Here is a 15646-nt window from a genome sequence, read left to right as displayed (position 1 = left end):
TACAAAGCTCTGAAGCTGAATAAATTAATTTCACAGGAAAACTATAGGTGAGACCGAGTTCAAGGAACTACCCTGATGTCACACACACTCCCGATGTCACACACACTCCTGTTTTTTCGCATTGTTTGTAACTTATTTTGTACATAATGTTGATGCTACCGTCTCTTATGGCCGAAAAGAGCTTCTGGATATCAGCTGGTGCGATGATAAGCTGTAAACCACACTATCTACCAAGAGAGTTTTCATCTATATTTTTTGTAGCCGTCTATTTACGACCACAATCCAACACTGGCACTAAGACCGCACTCAACAAGCTGTATAAGGCCATAAGCAAACAAGAAAATGCTCATCCAGAAGGAGTATACCACCTCAGTCACCGGCTTCATCAATAAGTACATCGACGACGTCGTCCCCACAGTGACCATACTTACATATCCCAACCAGAAGCCATGGATTACAGGCAACATCCGCACCGACCTAAAGGCTAGAGCTGCCGTTTTCAAGGAGCGGGACACTAATCCGCACGCTTATAAGAAATCCCACTATACCCTCAGACGAACCATCAAACAGGCAAAGCGTCAATACAGGACTAAGATTGAATCCTAGTTGGGAAGAGATTTTTAATGTACCGATTCCATGGTACAGGTTGTATGAGAGTTGATATATAAAACGACGCAAGATTCAAGACTTTGTGCTTTTCAGCTAAAATTATTATATCTATAGATTTCTTGCCACCAACAAAATGTAGAATATTTGGGGCATACAATCATCGAAGCTCTGCAGATTTTGTTGTGAGGGTATATAATCAATAGACCATTTATTTTGGAATTGCCCTCAGGTAGCCTGTTTCTGGTCTCAGGTTCAGGAAAGGCTGAAAATGCATAACATTGATCTAAAATTGACACTAGAAATAGTACTGTTGGGAGATCTGGAGAGACCGGGTCACTCAATTACTAATATACTAATACTCTTAGTAAAAGTATTTATCTTCAACTCGCAATCTGATAGATTGAAAGATATATGGTGCGTAGAAATCCGAAGAGGGTGGCCAGCAGAGATAGGTGGGATTGGCTGAAGAAAGCTGAGGGTTGGGATGTGGAATTGGAGACAAGTGGGAGTGGAGTTGCTGGGTGGGGGATATAATGACGGTCAAAGTAAAATAAAGTAAAAATAAAACATAACAAAAAGTAAGTTTGAATGACACTGAATGTGACACTGAATTTGAAAGACGCAGTGTTACTACAGCTAATGCCTGTTTGCCTGAGGCTGATGCCGTGCAGGTGTTTGTACACATGCATATAGACACACTCTCATTCAAATGCACACATGTGCACATACACGGACACACACACGCAAATAGTGCCATACATGCACTCAAACATATTCAGTTGGCCTTGCTGTTATGATTTTTTTTTCTTCTATTTTTTGCTTTGTTGTTTTCATTTTTCCTTTGTCTTTGTCATTTTTCTCTTCTGTTCATTTTGTTGGTTGTTGGTGCATTGGGGAAGGAGGACTGTCTAGGGGGGTCTCGGATGGTTGAGGGGCATCTCTTGGGGAACTGTTTTGGGGATCTTGGAGGGCTGGTGGCCTGGCAGTTGGGAGCTTGGGCCGGTGGCTGATGGATCGGGTCCCCGTTTTTCACCTTGTGGAAGATCTGTCGACGTGTCCTTGCAAAAAAGTATTTGATCCCCTGCTGATTTTGTATGTTAAGCCCACTGACAAAGGCATGATCAGTCTATAATTTTAATGGTAGATTTATTTGAACAGTGAGACAGAATAACAACAAAAATAAATCCAGAAAAACGCATGTCAAAAATGTTATACATTTATTTGCATTTTAAATGAGGGAAATAAGTATTTGACCCCTCTGCAAAACATGACTTAGTACTTGGTGGCAAAACCCTTGGAAATCACAGAGGTCAGACGTTTCTTGTAGTTGGCCACCAGGTTTGCACACATCTCGGGAGGGATTTTGTCCCACTCCTCTTTGCAGATCTTCTCCAAGTCATTAAGGTTTCGAGGCTGACATTTGGCAACTCAAACCTTCAGCTCCCTCCACAGATTTTCTATGGGATTAAGGTCTGGAGACCGGCTAGGCCACTCCAGGACCTTCATGTGCTTCTTCTTGAGCCACTCCTTTGTTGCCTTGGTCGTATGTTTTGGGTCATTGTCATGCTGGAATACCTATCCACGACCCAATTTCAATGCCCTGGCTGAGGGAAGGAGGTTCTCACCCAAGATTTGACGGTACATGGCACCGTCCATCGTCCCTTTGATGCGGTGAAGTTGTCCTGTCCCCTTAGCAGAAAAACACCCCCAAAGCATAATGTTTCCACCTCCATGTTTGACGGTGGGGATGTTGTTCTTGGGGTCATAGGCAGCATTCCTCCTCCTCCAAACACAGCGAGTTGAGTTGATGCCAAAGAGCTCAATTTTGGTCTCATCTGACCACAACACTTTCACCCAGATCTCCTCTGAGTCATTCAGATGTTCATTGGCAAACTTCAGACGGGCATGTACAGTGGGGGAAAAAAGTATTTAGTCAGCCACCAATTGTGCAAGTTCTCCCACTTAAAAAGAAGAGAGAGGCCTGTAATTTTCATCATAGGTACACGTCAACTATGACAGACAAAATGAGGAAAAATAATCCAGAAAATCACATTGTAGGATTTGTTATGAAATAATTTGCAAATTATGGTGGAAAATAAGTATTTGGTCAATAACAAAATGTTCTCAATACTTTGTTATATACCCTTTGTTGGCAATGACACAGGTCAAACATTTTCTGTAAGTCTTCACAAGGTTTTCACACACTGTTGCTGGTATTTTGGCCCATTCCTCCATGCAGATCTCCTCTAGAGCAGTGATGTTTTGGGGCTGTCGCTGGGCAACACGGACTTTCAACTCCCTCCAAAGATTTTCTATGGGGTTGAGATCTGGAGACTGGCTAGGCCACTCCAGGACCTTGAAATGCTTCTTACGAAGCCACTCCTTCGTTGCCCGGGCGGTGTGTTTGGGATCATTGTCATGCTGAAAGATCCAGCCACGTTTCATCTTCAATGCCCTTGCTGATGGAAGGAGGTTTTCACTCAAAATCTCACGATACATGGCCCCATTCATTCTTTCCTTTACACGGATCAGTCGTCCTGGTCCCTTTGCAGAAAAACAGCCCCAAAGCATGATGTTTCCACCCCCATGCTTCACAGTAGGTATGGTGGTCTTTGGATGCAACTCAGCATTCTTTGTCCTCCTAACACGACGAGTTGAGTTTTTACCAAAAAGTTCTATTTTGGTTTCATCTGACCATATGACATTCTCCCAATCCTCTTCTGGATCATCCAAATGCACTCTAGCAAACTTCAGACGGGCCTGGACATGTACTGGCTTAAGCAGGGGGACACGTCTGGCACTGCAGGATTTGAGTCCCTGGCGGCGTAGTGTGTTACTGATAGTAGGCTTTGTTACTTTGGTCCCAGCTCTCTGCAGGTCATTCACTAGGTCCCCCCGTGTGGTTCTGGGATTTTTGCTCACCGTTCTTGTGATCATTTTGACCCCACGGGGTGAGATCTTGCGTGGAGCCCCAGATCGAGGGAGATTATCAGTGGTCTTGTATGTCTTCCATTTCCTAATAATTGCTCCCACAGTTGATTTCTTCAAACCAAGCTGCTTACCTATTGCAGATTCAGTCTTCCCAGCCTGTTGCAGGTCTACAATTTTGTTTCTGGTGTCCTTTGACAGCTCTTTGGTCTTGGCCATAGTGGAGTTTGGAGTGTGACTGTTTGAGGTTGTGGACAGGTGTCTTTTATACTGATAACAAGTTCAAACAGGTGCCATTAATACAGGTAACGAGTGGAGGACAGAGGAGCCTCTTAAAGAAGAAGTTACAGGTCTGTGAGAGCCAGAAATCTTGCTTGTTTGTAGGTGACCAAATACTTATTTTCCACCATAATTTGCAAATAAATTCATTAAAAATCCTACAATGTGATTTTCTGGAGAAAAAAAACCTCAATTAGTCTGTCATAGTTAACGTGTACCTATGATGAAAATTACAGGCCTCTCTCATCTTTTTAAGTGGGAGAACTTGCACAATTGGTGGCTGACTAAATACTTTTTTCCCCCACTGTATATGTGCTTTCTTGAGCAGGGGGACCTTGCGGGCGCTGCAGGATTTCAGTCCTTCACGGTGTAGTTCTGTGTTGATTCCTCACCGTTCTCATGATCATTGCAACTCCACGAGGTGAGATCTTGCATGGAGCCCCAGGCCGAGGGAGATTAACAGTTATTTTGTGTTTCTTCCATTTGCGAATAATCGCACCAACTGTTGTCACCTTCTCACCAAGCTGCTTGGCGATGGTCTTGTAGCCCATTCCAGCCTTGTGTAGGTCTACAATCTTGTTCCTGACATTTTGGAGAGCTCTTTAGTCTTGGCCATGGTGGAGAGTTTGGAATCTCATTGATTGATTGCTTCTGTGGACAGGTGTCTTTTATACAGGTAACAAGCTGAGATTAGGAGCACTCCCTTTAAGAGTGTGCTCCTAATCTCAGCTCTTTACCTGTATAAAAGACACCTGGGAGCCAGAAATCTTTCTGATTGAGAGGGGGTCAAATACTTATTTCCCTCATTAAAATGCAAATGTTTTTCTGGATGTTTTTGTTGTTATTCTGTCTCTCACTGTTCAAATAAACCTACCATTAAAATTATAGACTGATCATTTCTTTGTCAGTGGGCAAACGTACAAAATCAGCAGGGGATCAAATACTTTTTTCCCCTCACTGTGTGTGAGAATGCTGTTCATTGACTACAGCTCAGCGTTCAACACCATAGTGCCTACAAAGCTCATCACTAAGTTAAGGACCCTGGGACTACACACCCCCCTCTGCAACTAGATCCTGGACTTCCTGACAGGCCGCCCCCAGGTGGTAAGGGTAGGCAACAACACATCTGACACGCTGATCCTCAACACGGGGGCCCCTCAGTGGTGCGTGCTCAGTCCCCTCCTGTACACCCTGTTCACCCACAACTGTGTGGCCAAGCACGACTCCAACACCATCATTAAGTTTGCTGACAACACAATGGTGGTAGGCCTGATCACCAACATTGATGAGACAGCCTATAGGGAGGAGGTCAGAGACCTGGCAGTGTGGTGCCAGGACAACAACCTCTCCCTCAACGTGAGCAAGATAAAGGAGATGATCGTGGACTACAGGAAAAGGAGGGCCGAACAAGCCCCAATACACATCGATGGGGCTGTAGTGGAGCGGGTCGAGAGTTTCAAGTTCCTTGGTGTCCACATCACCAACAAACTATCATGGTCCAAACACACCAAGAAAGTTGTGAAGAGGGCACAACAAAGCCTTTCCCCCTCAGGAGATTAAAAATATTTGGCATGGGTCCCCAGATCCTCAAAAAGATATACAGCGGCACCATTGAGAGCATCCTGACCGGTTGCAACACCGCCTGGTATGGCAACTGCTCAGTATCCGACCGTAAGGCGCTACAGAGGGTAGTGCGTGCAACCCAATATATCACTGGGGCCAAGCTTCCTGCCATCCAGGACCTATATACTAGGCAGTGTCAGAGGAAGACCCAAAAAATTGTCAAAGTCTACAGTCACCCTAGTCATAGACTGTTCTCTCTGCTACCGCACGGCAAGCGGTACTGGAGCGTCATGTCTAGGTCCAAAAGGCTCCTTAACAGCTTCTACCTCCAAGCCATAAGACTGCTGAACAATTAATCAAATGGCCACCCGTACTATTTGCATTGACAGCCCCCTGTATATAGCCTCATTATTGTTATTATTATTATTAAATATATTTTTTTACTTCAGTTTCTTTAGTAAATATTTTCTTAACTCTATTTTATTAAAACTGCATTGTTAGTTAAGGGCTTGTAAGTAAGCATTTCACGGTAATGTCTACACCTGTTGTATTTGGCGTATGTGACAAATACAATTCGATTTGGGGAGTTTCTCCCATTGTTCTCTGAAGATCCTGCCAAGCTCTGTCAGGTTGGATGGGGAGCGTCGCTTCACATCTATTTTTATGTCTCTCCAGAGATGTTAGATCGGGTTCAAGTCCAGGCTCTGGCTGGGCCACTCAATGACATTCAGAGACTTGTCCCGAAGCCACTCCTGCGTACTCCCCCCAGTTTGAGGTCCTGAGTGCTCTGGAGCAGGATTTCATCAAGGATCTCTCTGTACTTTTCTCCATTCATCTTTCCCTCGATCCTGACTAGTCTCCCAGTCGATGCCGCTGAAAAACATCCCCACAGCATGATGCTGCCACCACCATTCTTCACCGTAGGGATGGTGCCAGGTTTCCTCTAGACGTGATGCTTGGCATTCAGGCCAAAGAGTTCAATTTTGGTTTCATCAGGCCAGAGAATCTTGTTTCTCATGGTCTGTGAGTCCTTTAGGTACCTTTTGGCAAACTCCAAGTGGGCTGTCATGTGCCTTTTACTGAGGATCGGCTTCCGTCTGGCTACTCTACCATAAAGGCCTGATTGGTGGAGTGCTGCAGAGATGGTTGTCCTTCTGGAAGGTTCTCCCATCTACACAGAGGAACTCTTGAGCTCTGTCAGAGTGACAATCGGGTTCCTGTCTCCTCCCCTTTATATACACTGATTGAAGTGTATTTAACAGGGGACAACAATAAGGGATCGTAGCATTCACCTGGTCAATCTATGACACGGAAAGAGCAGGTGTTCCTAATGTTTTGTACACAGTGTATATATACACTGAACAAGAATATAAACACAACATGCAACAATTTCAAAGATTCTACTGAGCACAATTAATCTAAGGAAATCAGTCAATTGAAATAATTTCATTAGGCCCTAATCTATGGATTTCACATGACATCTCCTTCGCGTAGAGTTGAGCAGGCTGTTGATTGAAGGCTGAGCTGTAGTCACTGAACAGCATTCTTACATGGGTATTCCTCTTGTCCAGATGAGATAGGGCAGTGTGCAGTGCGATGGCGATTGCGTCATCCGTGGATCTGTTGGGGCAGTATGCAAATTGTAGTGGGTCTAGGGTGTTGGGTAGGGTGGAGGTGATATCTTCCTTAAGTAGCATCTCAAAGCACTTCATGAAAACAGAAGTGAGTGCAACGGGGCAATAGTCATTTATAGTTCAGTTACTCTTGCTTTCTTGGGTAGAGGAACAATGGTGGACATCTTGAAGCAAGTGGGGATCACAGACGGATAGGATAGATTGAATATGTCCGTAAACATTCCAGCCAGCTGGTCTGCAAAGTCGTTTGCGGCAGAATTAAGTGGGAAAAGTCGCTAAATGCTGTCAAAACACACCAAAGGCAGCCTGAAAAGTAGAGGAATTTGTCGCTAGAATTTTTTACCAATAAAAGTCACTGTATAAAATATGGTTGGGACGTTCCAAGGATTCCAGATAGCAAGGACCAAGACATGATTGAGTGCAGCACAAATATTCACCGTCACGGGACAATGAATCTGCATAAAGGTTCAGCCACCCACCACAAAACTCTTCACAAATCATAATTCATTCAGTTCTCTCAAGAAAAAAAGCTTTGAAATGAGTACAAACATACAATCAAGTAGGATATCAAGTTGATTAAACTAAATAAAAAGGTTACAAATATATAAAAGACTGAAGTTCCAGTAGCTCAATGTTTTATTTCAGAATTTTCTAAATGAATTTAGACATTTTCAACATCAAAGATCCTTCCTCTTCACATTCACATAAGAAAAAATAAATAGTATCCAACCATAAACTCCCTTTTATTAAAAGGTCAGAGCTTTTACAAAGAAAAATACAGTGAATACACTATCAACATGATTTACAATCCAATCATCATTAGAAGTTAAAGTAGTAGTTAACACCTGCATATTTCTATAAATGTTATTCCTCTATGATCTGGGAACATGGCAATAAAAAAAGTGGTTAATCAGCCGAGTAAGGTGCTATCGCTTGTTATTTGTTAAATATTCCATTGTTTTCTACATTTAATTCACAAATTATGATTTGTATAACAGCAATCTTCACAAAGTGGTGAGCCAGAATCGGTGCATGTGGCAAAGAAGTCATGAGTATGAAGTGAAGAAATGGAAAAGAATCACCCTGACAATTCGCCCAGTTATATAAAACTGTTTCAGAGCCAAGACAGAGACAGAGCCCAGCCATACAATACATGGCGATTTTAAAACAAAAAATGAGTGTTTCTTATTGGACAAGTTCAAGGAGTCCATCCGTTTCAAAATGTTTTCAAACTACTGAACATGACCCAGATGCTCATAGCGAAGACAGCCTGGCATTAACATATAATATTTTTGCCAAATATGTAAGTTGGTGTCCAGTGCATTCAAATAACACACTCAGGACAAGGTTATGCATGTCACTTGCATGTTTGATTTGACTGCAAATACACATCTGTGACCTAAACATTTCATGAATGAAAGCTATATTTCACCTAACTTTATTACACTGCCACTGTTCCTGTGAAGAAATCCTACCAAGAGGCCTTATATAGATATGCCTGAGAAGCAGAGGACACAAAAAGGTCAGAAGTGGCAGATCTCATTCAATGCCAATCAACAGGCTGGTGTTCATCAGGTCACGCGACAGAAAAAGTTTTGCAACATTTTGCAATGACAACCAAGAATGAGGACAAGTCCAGGTAGTCCCTCCCGGTTTGTCAATTTTCTTCCATGTGCTGCCGAACACAACCCATTTGTTTTCTGGCAAGCCTTTCCTCTTCCTCCCCCCTCCTATCGGTCTGTCTGAAACTAAGCTTAGCACTTATCTTGACTTGACTCTGGGCTTGTCTGTTTGGTGTCTATACATTTTTAAGATACAATGTTGCCTATTTCCAAACATATTTTCCCTCAAAACACAGTGCTGACCATTTGGGGTTTTGCATGGACATGGTTCAGATTTTATTTTTGATTCACAGTCTTTTTGCTATGCTCACTGCAGCGGTTTTAGAATATAGCCAACATCATTTGGCTATATATAATATCTAGAATGACAAAACTGAACCCTATAAAACTAGGGCCGCATTGGTGTTGAGTTAATTACATGTTAACTACTATTTGTTATTGTAATTCTTATCCTCTTAGTCACTTAACATAATATACAGTATATTTCTTAGGGCTATGGGCCTGGAACATGACTTACTGTATATTCGGGTTCATTCATACTTAGTTCTACTTAGTAAGTACGCAATTTGAAAAAGTTAACTGCATCATACTGTATATTCATGTAAAGTTATACATGCTGAGCGTTCATTAAAATCAACTAGTTTGAATACTTAATCGTTTGATCTTTAGTCATGGAGTTAATAGCCATTGTTATACCTTTCAGTGGGAGTGATTTTCACAAGCTGTTGTCTTAGTTCATTTCCTAATTATCTCATTCTTAAATTTACTCCTAAAATGTCCTCTTCCCTATCGGTTGTCCTTACGTTAACTCTTGACACGCTGCTGACATTCCCACGTCATTAGTAACTCATTCGGTTTGCCATAAAAAAAAAAATAACGAAACTGTTATTAGCGTATACATTTTAACCCCTATACAGCTCAAACCAGTACTGTCCTGATCCTGCATTTTTGGGAAAGAAAGGTTCCCTCAAATCACACAACAAACCATGGTCGTCTACAGTAGGCACAAAAACAAACAGTTTCAAACAGAAATCTAAAATGGCTTGGGCACTCTTATTAGACAAAATGTTGTCACTTTTCTTCCATTTGAGGCCTAATGAATAAGACCCTGTTATACTACAATGATTCCAGGCTATAAAAAAAGCATTCTCCATATTCTGGGTTGGAATCAATACCTAGACTTGATTAAAAACTGACATAAACAATAACTTTGGATTGCGGTAAATAATGAATGTCTGATTTATCTATATTAAGGGCATAAACATCTGACTAGAACACTATTCTATTGCACTTAAAAAATATAGCTTTTCATCTTTGCAACATTCACAAATACCTTACTGCCACAACACGGTGGTGTGGCAGCAAAGTAGATGCCTTAAGTGTCAATATTTCTTTCGGAAAGCGACATGTTAAATCAAGTAAAACTGTCAATCTCTAAATGTTAAATCGACGAGAGGTCAATGTCTTTTTGGAAGAGTCCGCAGCACTCGATCCTAGCATTAATTCATCCACCCATTCATACACTTAACAATCAGGGCTCAGGGAGACGAAGGGAAGAAATGATACGGCTGACATTGTACTGCATAGTCAATCGTCTTCCGTGATTATTAACTACTGTGGTGCAGTGTGGAGATGAGACAGAGACAGAAGTGACTTGGGGAGGGAACATCCCCTCTTCCTCCCTCCCTCTCCCTATTCCTCCTCTCCCTCTCACTTCCTCCTCCTCTCTTCCTGGACACGTGGGCTGAATAAGGCAAGCTGCAACAGGGTCACACAGTTTAGTATGAAGTGTCATCACCATGGAGACAGACTGACTCCACCTCAGGTGTAGGGGTTGTGTCTATAATGGGGCTCGGGACTGCAAAAAGGAGTGTGTCTATCAGTGTCTGCCCTTAGCAAGAGAGCCAGGACCTGGGGGAAAAGTGCTGTTGCTGGAGAGCATAACGTCGCGTGGAAAACGGCTCCTCGTGGCGACCATTTTGGCTTCCCCATGTTACTACTCCTGTCCGAAGCCCTCAGTTTCCTCAATGGCAAACATCAGCTTTTCCTTCAGCTGCTCGTAGCTCTTGTAGGGGGGCAGGTCCAGTCGATTAAAGCTTTACAAACACAAAAGGAATACAGAATGAGACAGTTACATTGTAAATAGACACATAAATGATACAGACTTGAGAAATTAGGTCCCGTGTGTCTGTTGGTAAGAGCATGGTACTAGAAACACAAAGATCGGGGGGGTTCAATCCCACGGGGATCACAGACACATAGTAAACATTTATGTTCTCACTGTACAGAGTTGCTTTTGATAAAAGTGGCATGAAATGTATTAGATATTTGATAAAATTATTTGAAAAAGAGAGGAAAGGTTGTCTATGGTTGAACTGAAAACGACAAAGAAGTCTTGTGCGGAAGGGCAACGTTTAATGCAGATTGAGTTCAGAGAGGCGAACTGGCACAATCCCTTTAGATAGGCCAGGAATTAGATTTTGATATTCAGACAGTGAAAGTGCTGAGAAACTACCTGTGAGTAACGCCATGAATGAACTTACCAAGTGTGACTTCTTGGAAGCCAGTTTTCTTTGCCCACCTTCTCGATGCAGAACTTCTGTGGGCCATTACTCCCTAAAAAAGTAACAAATAAATTACACGATTCAACTCTCCTCACTTCTCATCCACACAAGTAACATAAAAATCCTCAATGTCTGTAATTGGGCCTGGTCTAGAGGTCTATACTTGTTTGTCAATTTCCATCTTCAGGTAACTGTCAAAATTAAGGAAACACTTGAGTAAATGAGGGATACAAAGTATATTGAAAGCAGGTGTTTCCACACAGGTGTGGTTCCTGAGTTAATCAAGCAATTATCATCCCATCATGCTTAGAGTCATGTATACAAATGCCCAGTTGCCCATTATTTTGGCTACTGTGACTAGAAGAAGAGATCTGTGACTTTGAAAGATGGGTCTCAAGGGAGCATAGGGGGTTGAAAGGTTGTTTGTGTGTCTCAGTCACCAGATCTCAACCCAATTGAACACTTATGGGAGATTCTGGAGCGGCGCCTGAGACCGCGTTTTCCACCACCATCAACAAATGTTGTTCACTAGTTTACTCCAATTAGGAAAGGGGTGGTGGGGTTGGAAGATAATAAAGGGAAATATATTTTTTTAAAGGATGTGTATGTGTATATGTATGTATGTATGTATGTATGTATGTATGTATGTATGTATGTGTGTATGTGTATATGAATGTGTGTATATATGTATGTGTGTATATATATGCATATATATATATTTGCGAGGGGAAAAAAATATATGGGGGATTGGAAGTGATGCAGACAATTACATTGATGGAAGTTACAATCTATCTGCAATATTAAAGCTGATCTACCCCCAATTTTTTTTTTTTTTATGATGGAATTTCTCGAGGAAGAATGGCATCTCATCCCTTCAATAAGAGTTCCAGAGAATCAATGCCAAGTCACATTAAAGCTGTTCTGGTAGGGGACACTTGGTGTTTCCTATATTTTGGCAGTTACCTGTATGTCTCCCCTTCTGTCTCAATGTCTTTATTTATCCAAATAAAAATCCTCCAAACATATTTTTCCATGGATGACTTGCTCAGTATCCATAAACAATCCCTTTAGGTGTGGGTTAGTTGAATGAATATAACAAAACATATCTTATATTGGGATAACAGGGACAGGGGTTAGCCAGCCTGTTCTCTAACTTTTTCAAATACATGTATTATTTATTCTCCAACGTACCCATGAGGTCAGCGAAGCCACCCATGGGGAGCCGACAGGTGCCAGTGACAAACTGCAGCAGCCTCATACGTTTCTCATTGTCCATCTCCTTCACAAACTGGAATAAACATTTTCACGTCAGAACATTTATGCGTAAAAATATGCCAAACACCCCTTCACGATATTCCATAATTCGTGAATTAATTAACTGCTTCATTAAAACGGTAGAGCCATGCTGACCTGCCAGAACCAGAGGATCTGTTTGCTACTGCGTGCGTAGTGCCTGTAGATGGTGTTCCTCTGCCAGTCCACCAGGTCTATCTCCTGCATGCCACACAGCATCACCTGGTGGGGGGGACCAGATATTACATTACACCACACTCAATGGGGAAGAGCTGTGCACTCTGGAAGCGTGAGTTTTGAACCCAGTCCACCAGGTCTATCTCCTGCATGCCACACAGCAACACCTGGTGAGGGGACCGGATATCACTTTGGGAGAATTTAGTTTTATAACCCGCTATTGTGGTGATTGACCAATGCTGGTTTCCAAATTGACCCCGAGAATCAACAGTCTAGGGCAGAGGCACTCGATACTTCAGTGCAAGAGGGAGGGAAAAGTTTAAATACTGAAGGTAGGTCTCATGCCACATTCTGTTTAACAGTCATACGGTTAGATTAAAAGGAGGCCTCACTATTTGGAGACTCCCCTTACAGATTGTCTAAAAAAGATTGAGTAAGCAAAAAGCTCTGTGAGTGGTTTTCATGTCACATTTGTTCATTACAGAAACGTATTCGATCAGTCTATGAATGAACCCATTGTGTACCTCCAGTTCCTTTGCGTCAAAGTACTGCAGGTACTGCTGGGGGAGGACCTCATTAAAGCCCTCGAAGAAGGCCTGGGTCTGCTCTTCCACCCCTCTGGACAACCTCCACTCTGCCACCAACCTGAAGGAAGGACACAAAGAAAGACGTACAATAATGTGTATGAAAATGAGCTTTCTTCTGTTGGAAAAAACATCTGATAGAGAAAGAGTTCACACACACATACTGATTTCTACACTGAACAAAAATATAAACGCAACATGCAACAATTTCAAAGATTTTACTGAGTTACAGTTCATATAAGGAAATCAGTCAATTGAAATAAATAAATTAGACTCTAATCTATGGATTACACATGAATGGGAATACAGATATGCATATGTTGGTCACAGATACCTTAAAAAAGAAAATAGGGTTGTGGACCAGAAAACCAGTCAGTATCTTGTGTGACCACCATTTGCCTCACGCAACGCGAAACATGTCCTTTGCATAGAGTTGATCAGGCTGTTGATTGTGGCCTTAGGAATGTTGTCCCACTCCTCTTCAATGGCTGTGCGAAGTTGCTGGATATTGGCGGGAACTGGAACACGCTGCCGTACACGTCGATCCAGAGCATCCCAAACATGCTCAATGGGTGACATGTCTGGTTAGTATACAAGCCATTGAAGAACTGGGACATTTTCAGCTCCCAGGAATTGTGTACAGAACCTTGCGACATGGGGACGTTCATTATCATGTCGAAACATGAGGTGATGGCAGCGGATGAATGGCACGACAATGGGCCTCAGGATCTCGTCATGGTATCTCTGTGCATTAAAATTGTTATGGATGAAATGAAATTGTGTTTATTGTCAGTAGCTTATGCCTGCCCATACCATAACCACCATGGGGCACTCTGTTCACAACGTTGACGTCAGCAAACCGCTCAGCCACAAGACGCCATACACGTGGTCTGCGGTTGTGAGGCCGGTTGGACGTACTGCCAAATTCTCCAAAACGACATTGGAGGCAGCTTATGGTAGATAAATGAACATTCATTTCTCTGGCAACAGCTCTGGTGGACATTCCTGCAGTCAACATACCAATTGCACGCTCCCTCAAAACCTGAGACATCTGTGGCATTGTGTTGTGTGACAAAACTGCACATTTTAGAGTGGCCACTTATTGTTCCCAGCACAAGGTGCACCTGTGTAATGATCATGCTGTTTAATCAGCATCTTGATATGCCACACCTGTCTGGTGGATGGATTATCTTGGCAAAGGAGAAATGCTCACTAACAGGGATGTAAACAAATTTGTCCACAACATTTGAGAGAAATAAGCTTTTTGTGCGTATGGAACATTTCTGGGATCCTTTTATTTCAGCTCATGAAACATGGGACCAACACTTCACATGTTGCATTTATATTTTTGTTCTGTGTAGTTGGTTTTCACAGCAATCCTACCTGATGTATTCCTCTTTGTTTTCCTCAGTGACCAGGACGTTGCCTCCGTCTGGCTTCAGCTCGTGAGTGGTGACCTCCCCCAGGATCTCCTTGTCCACAGAGAAGTACATCTCCAGGCCACACTCCTCCAAGTTGTTATCCCTGGTGGTTGGGAATCACAAGAGGGCAGTCATCAGCACCTCCTCTTCTCCATCATAGTTATAATCATTATAATTATAATCATTATAATCATCATCATTTTCTACTTTTCCTCTTCCTTATAATCATTATCATCATCCTAACCCTTGTCATCATCACCCTCACTCAATAACAATCAACAGCGTTTCCCGTTTATAAGGAAAGCTGTTCACACTAATTCCCATTTCTAACCCCCATTCCTGGACTCACTTGATCCAGATGAGGGAGTTGTAGAATTCCGGGTCGATGGATTCCAGGTCCTTCAGGGCCAGGGGTTTGTTCAGGATGCGCTTGTAGAAGGGCAAGGAGAATCCCGTGTCGATGAACTTCCCATGGAACAAGGCCTGGAGAGAAACAAAATGAACCAGGGATGTGAAGGGCTGTTGCGGTGACCGTATTACCGCCACACCGGCAGTAAAATTCTACGTGACCGTTGAGTCACGGTAATCTCCTCTTATGCACTCCAGACATGCATTAGTAGCTCCCAACTCGCTAACGATCATCAAATCAATTTTTATTTGTCACATGCGCCGAATACAATAGGTGTAGACCTTACAGTCAAATGCTTACTTACAAGCCCTTAACCAACAATGTAGTTAAGAAAAAATAAGTGTTAAGTAAAATAAAATAAAACATAATTAAAGAGCAGCAGTAAAATAACAATATCGAGATTATATACAGGGGGTACCGGTACAGAGTCAATGCAAATAGTCCAGGTAGCCATTTGATTAGTTGTTCAGGAGTCTTATGGCTTGGGGGTAGAAGCTGTTAAGAAGCCTTTTGGACCTAGACTTGGCGCTCTGGTACCTCTTGCCGTGCGGTAGCAGAGAGAA

At 42.5% G+C, this 15646-nt stretch overlaps 1 protein-coding gene across 3 annotated transcripts in view; it reads right to left on the bottom strand.

Moving 5' to 3' along the window:
- Positions 1-7631: 7631 nt before the first annotated feature.
- LOC121575574 (E3 ubiquitin-protein ligase Itchy) overlaps positions 7632-15646 on the bottom strand; it is a 48029-nt gene continuing 40014 nt past the window's right edge. For all 3 annotated transcript variants that reach the window (XM_041888752.1, XM_041888754.1, XM_041888753.1), the window contains exons 18-24: positions 15024-15157; positions 14637-14777; positions 13194-13314; positions 12610-12714; positions 12391-12487; positions 11179-11251; positions 7632-10731 (exon numbers count right to left, since the gene is read on the bottom strand). In XM_041888752.1, coding sequence (XP_041744686.1) covers positions 10632-10731; positions 11179-11251; positions 12391-12487; positions 12610-12714; positions 13194-13314; positions 14637-14777; positions 15024-15157 — 771 coding nt within the window. In that variant the 3' untranslated portion in view covers positions 7632-10631. The remainder of the gene's footprint in view (positions 10732-11178; positions 11252-12390; positions 12488-12609; positions 12715-13193; positions 13315-14636; positions 14778-15023; positions 15158-15646) is intronic.

Source organism: Coregonus clupeaformis, chromosome 10 (assembly GCF_020615455.1).
Source record: "Coregonus clupeaformis isolate EN_2021a chromosome 10, ASM2061545v1, whole genome shotgun sequence".
NCBI classification, from domain to species: Eukaryota; Metazoa; Chordata; class Actinopteri; order Salmoniformes; family Salmonidae; genus Coregonus; species Coregonus clupeaformis.
This window is presented reverse-complemented; position numbering and strand designations above follow the sequence as displayed.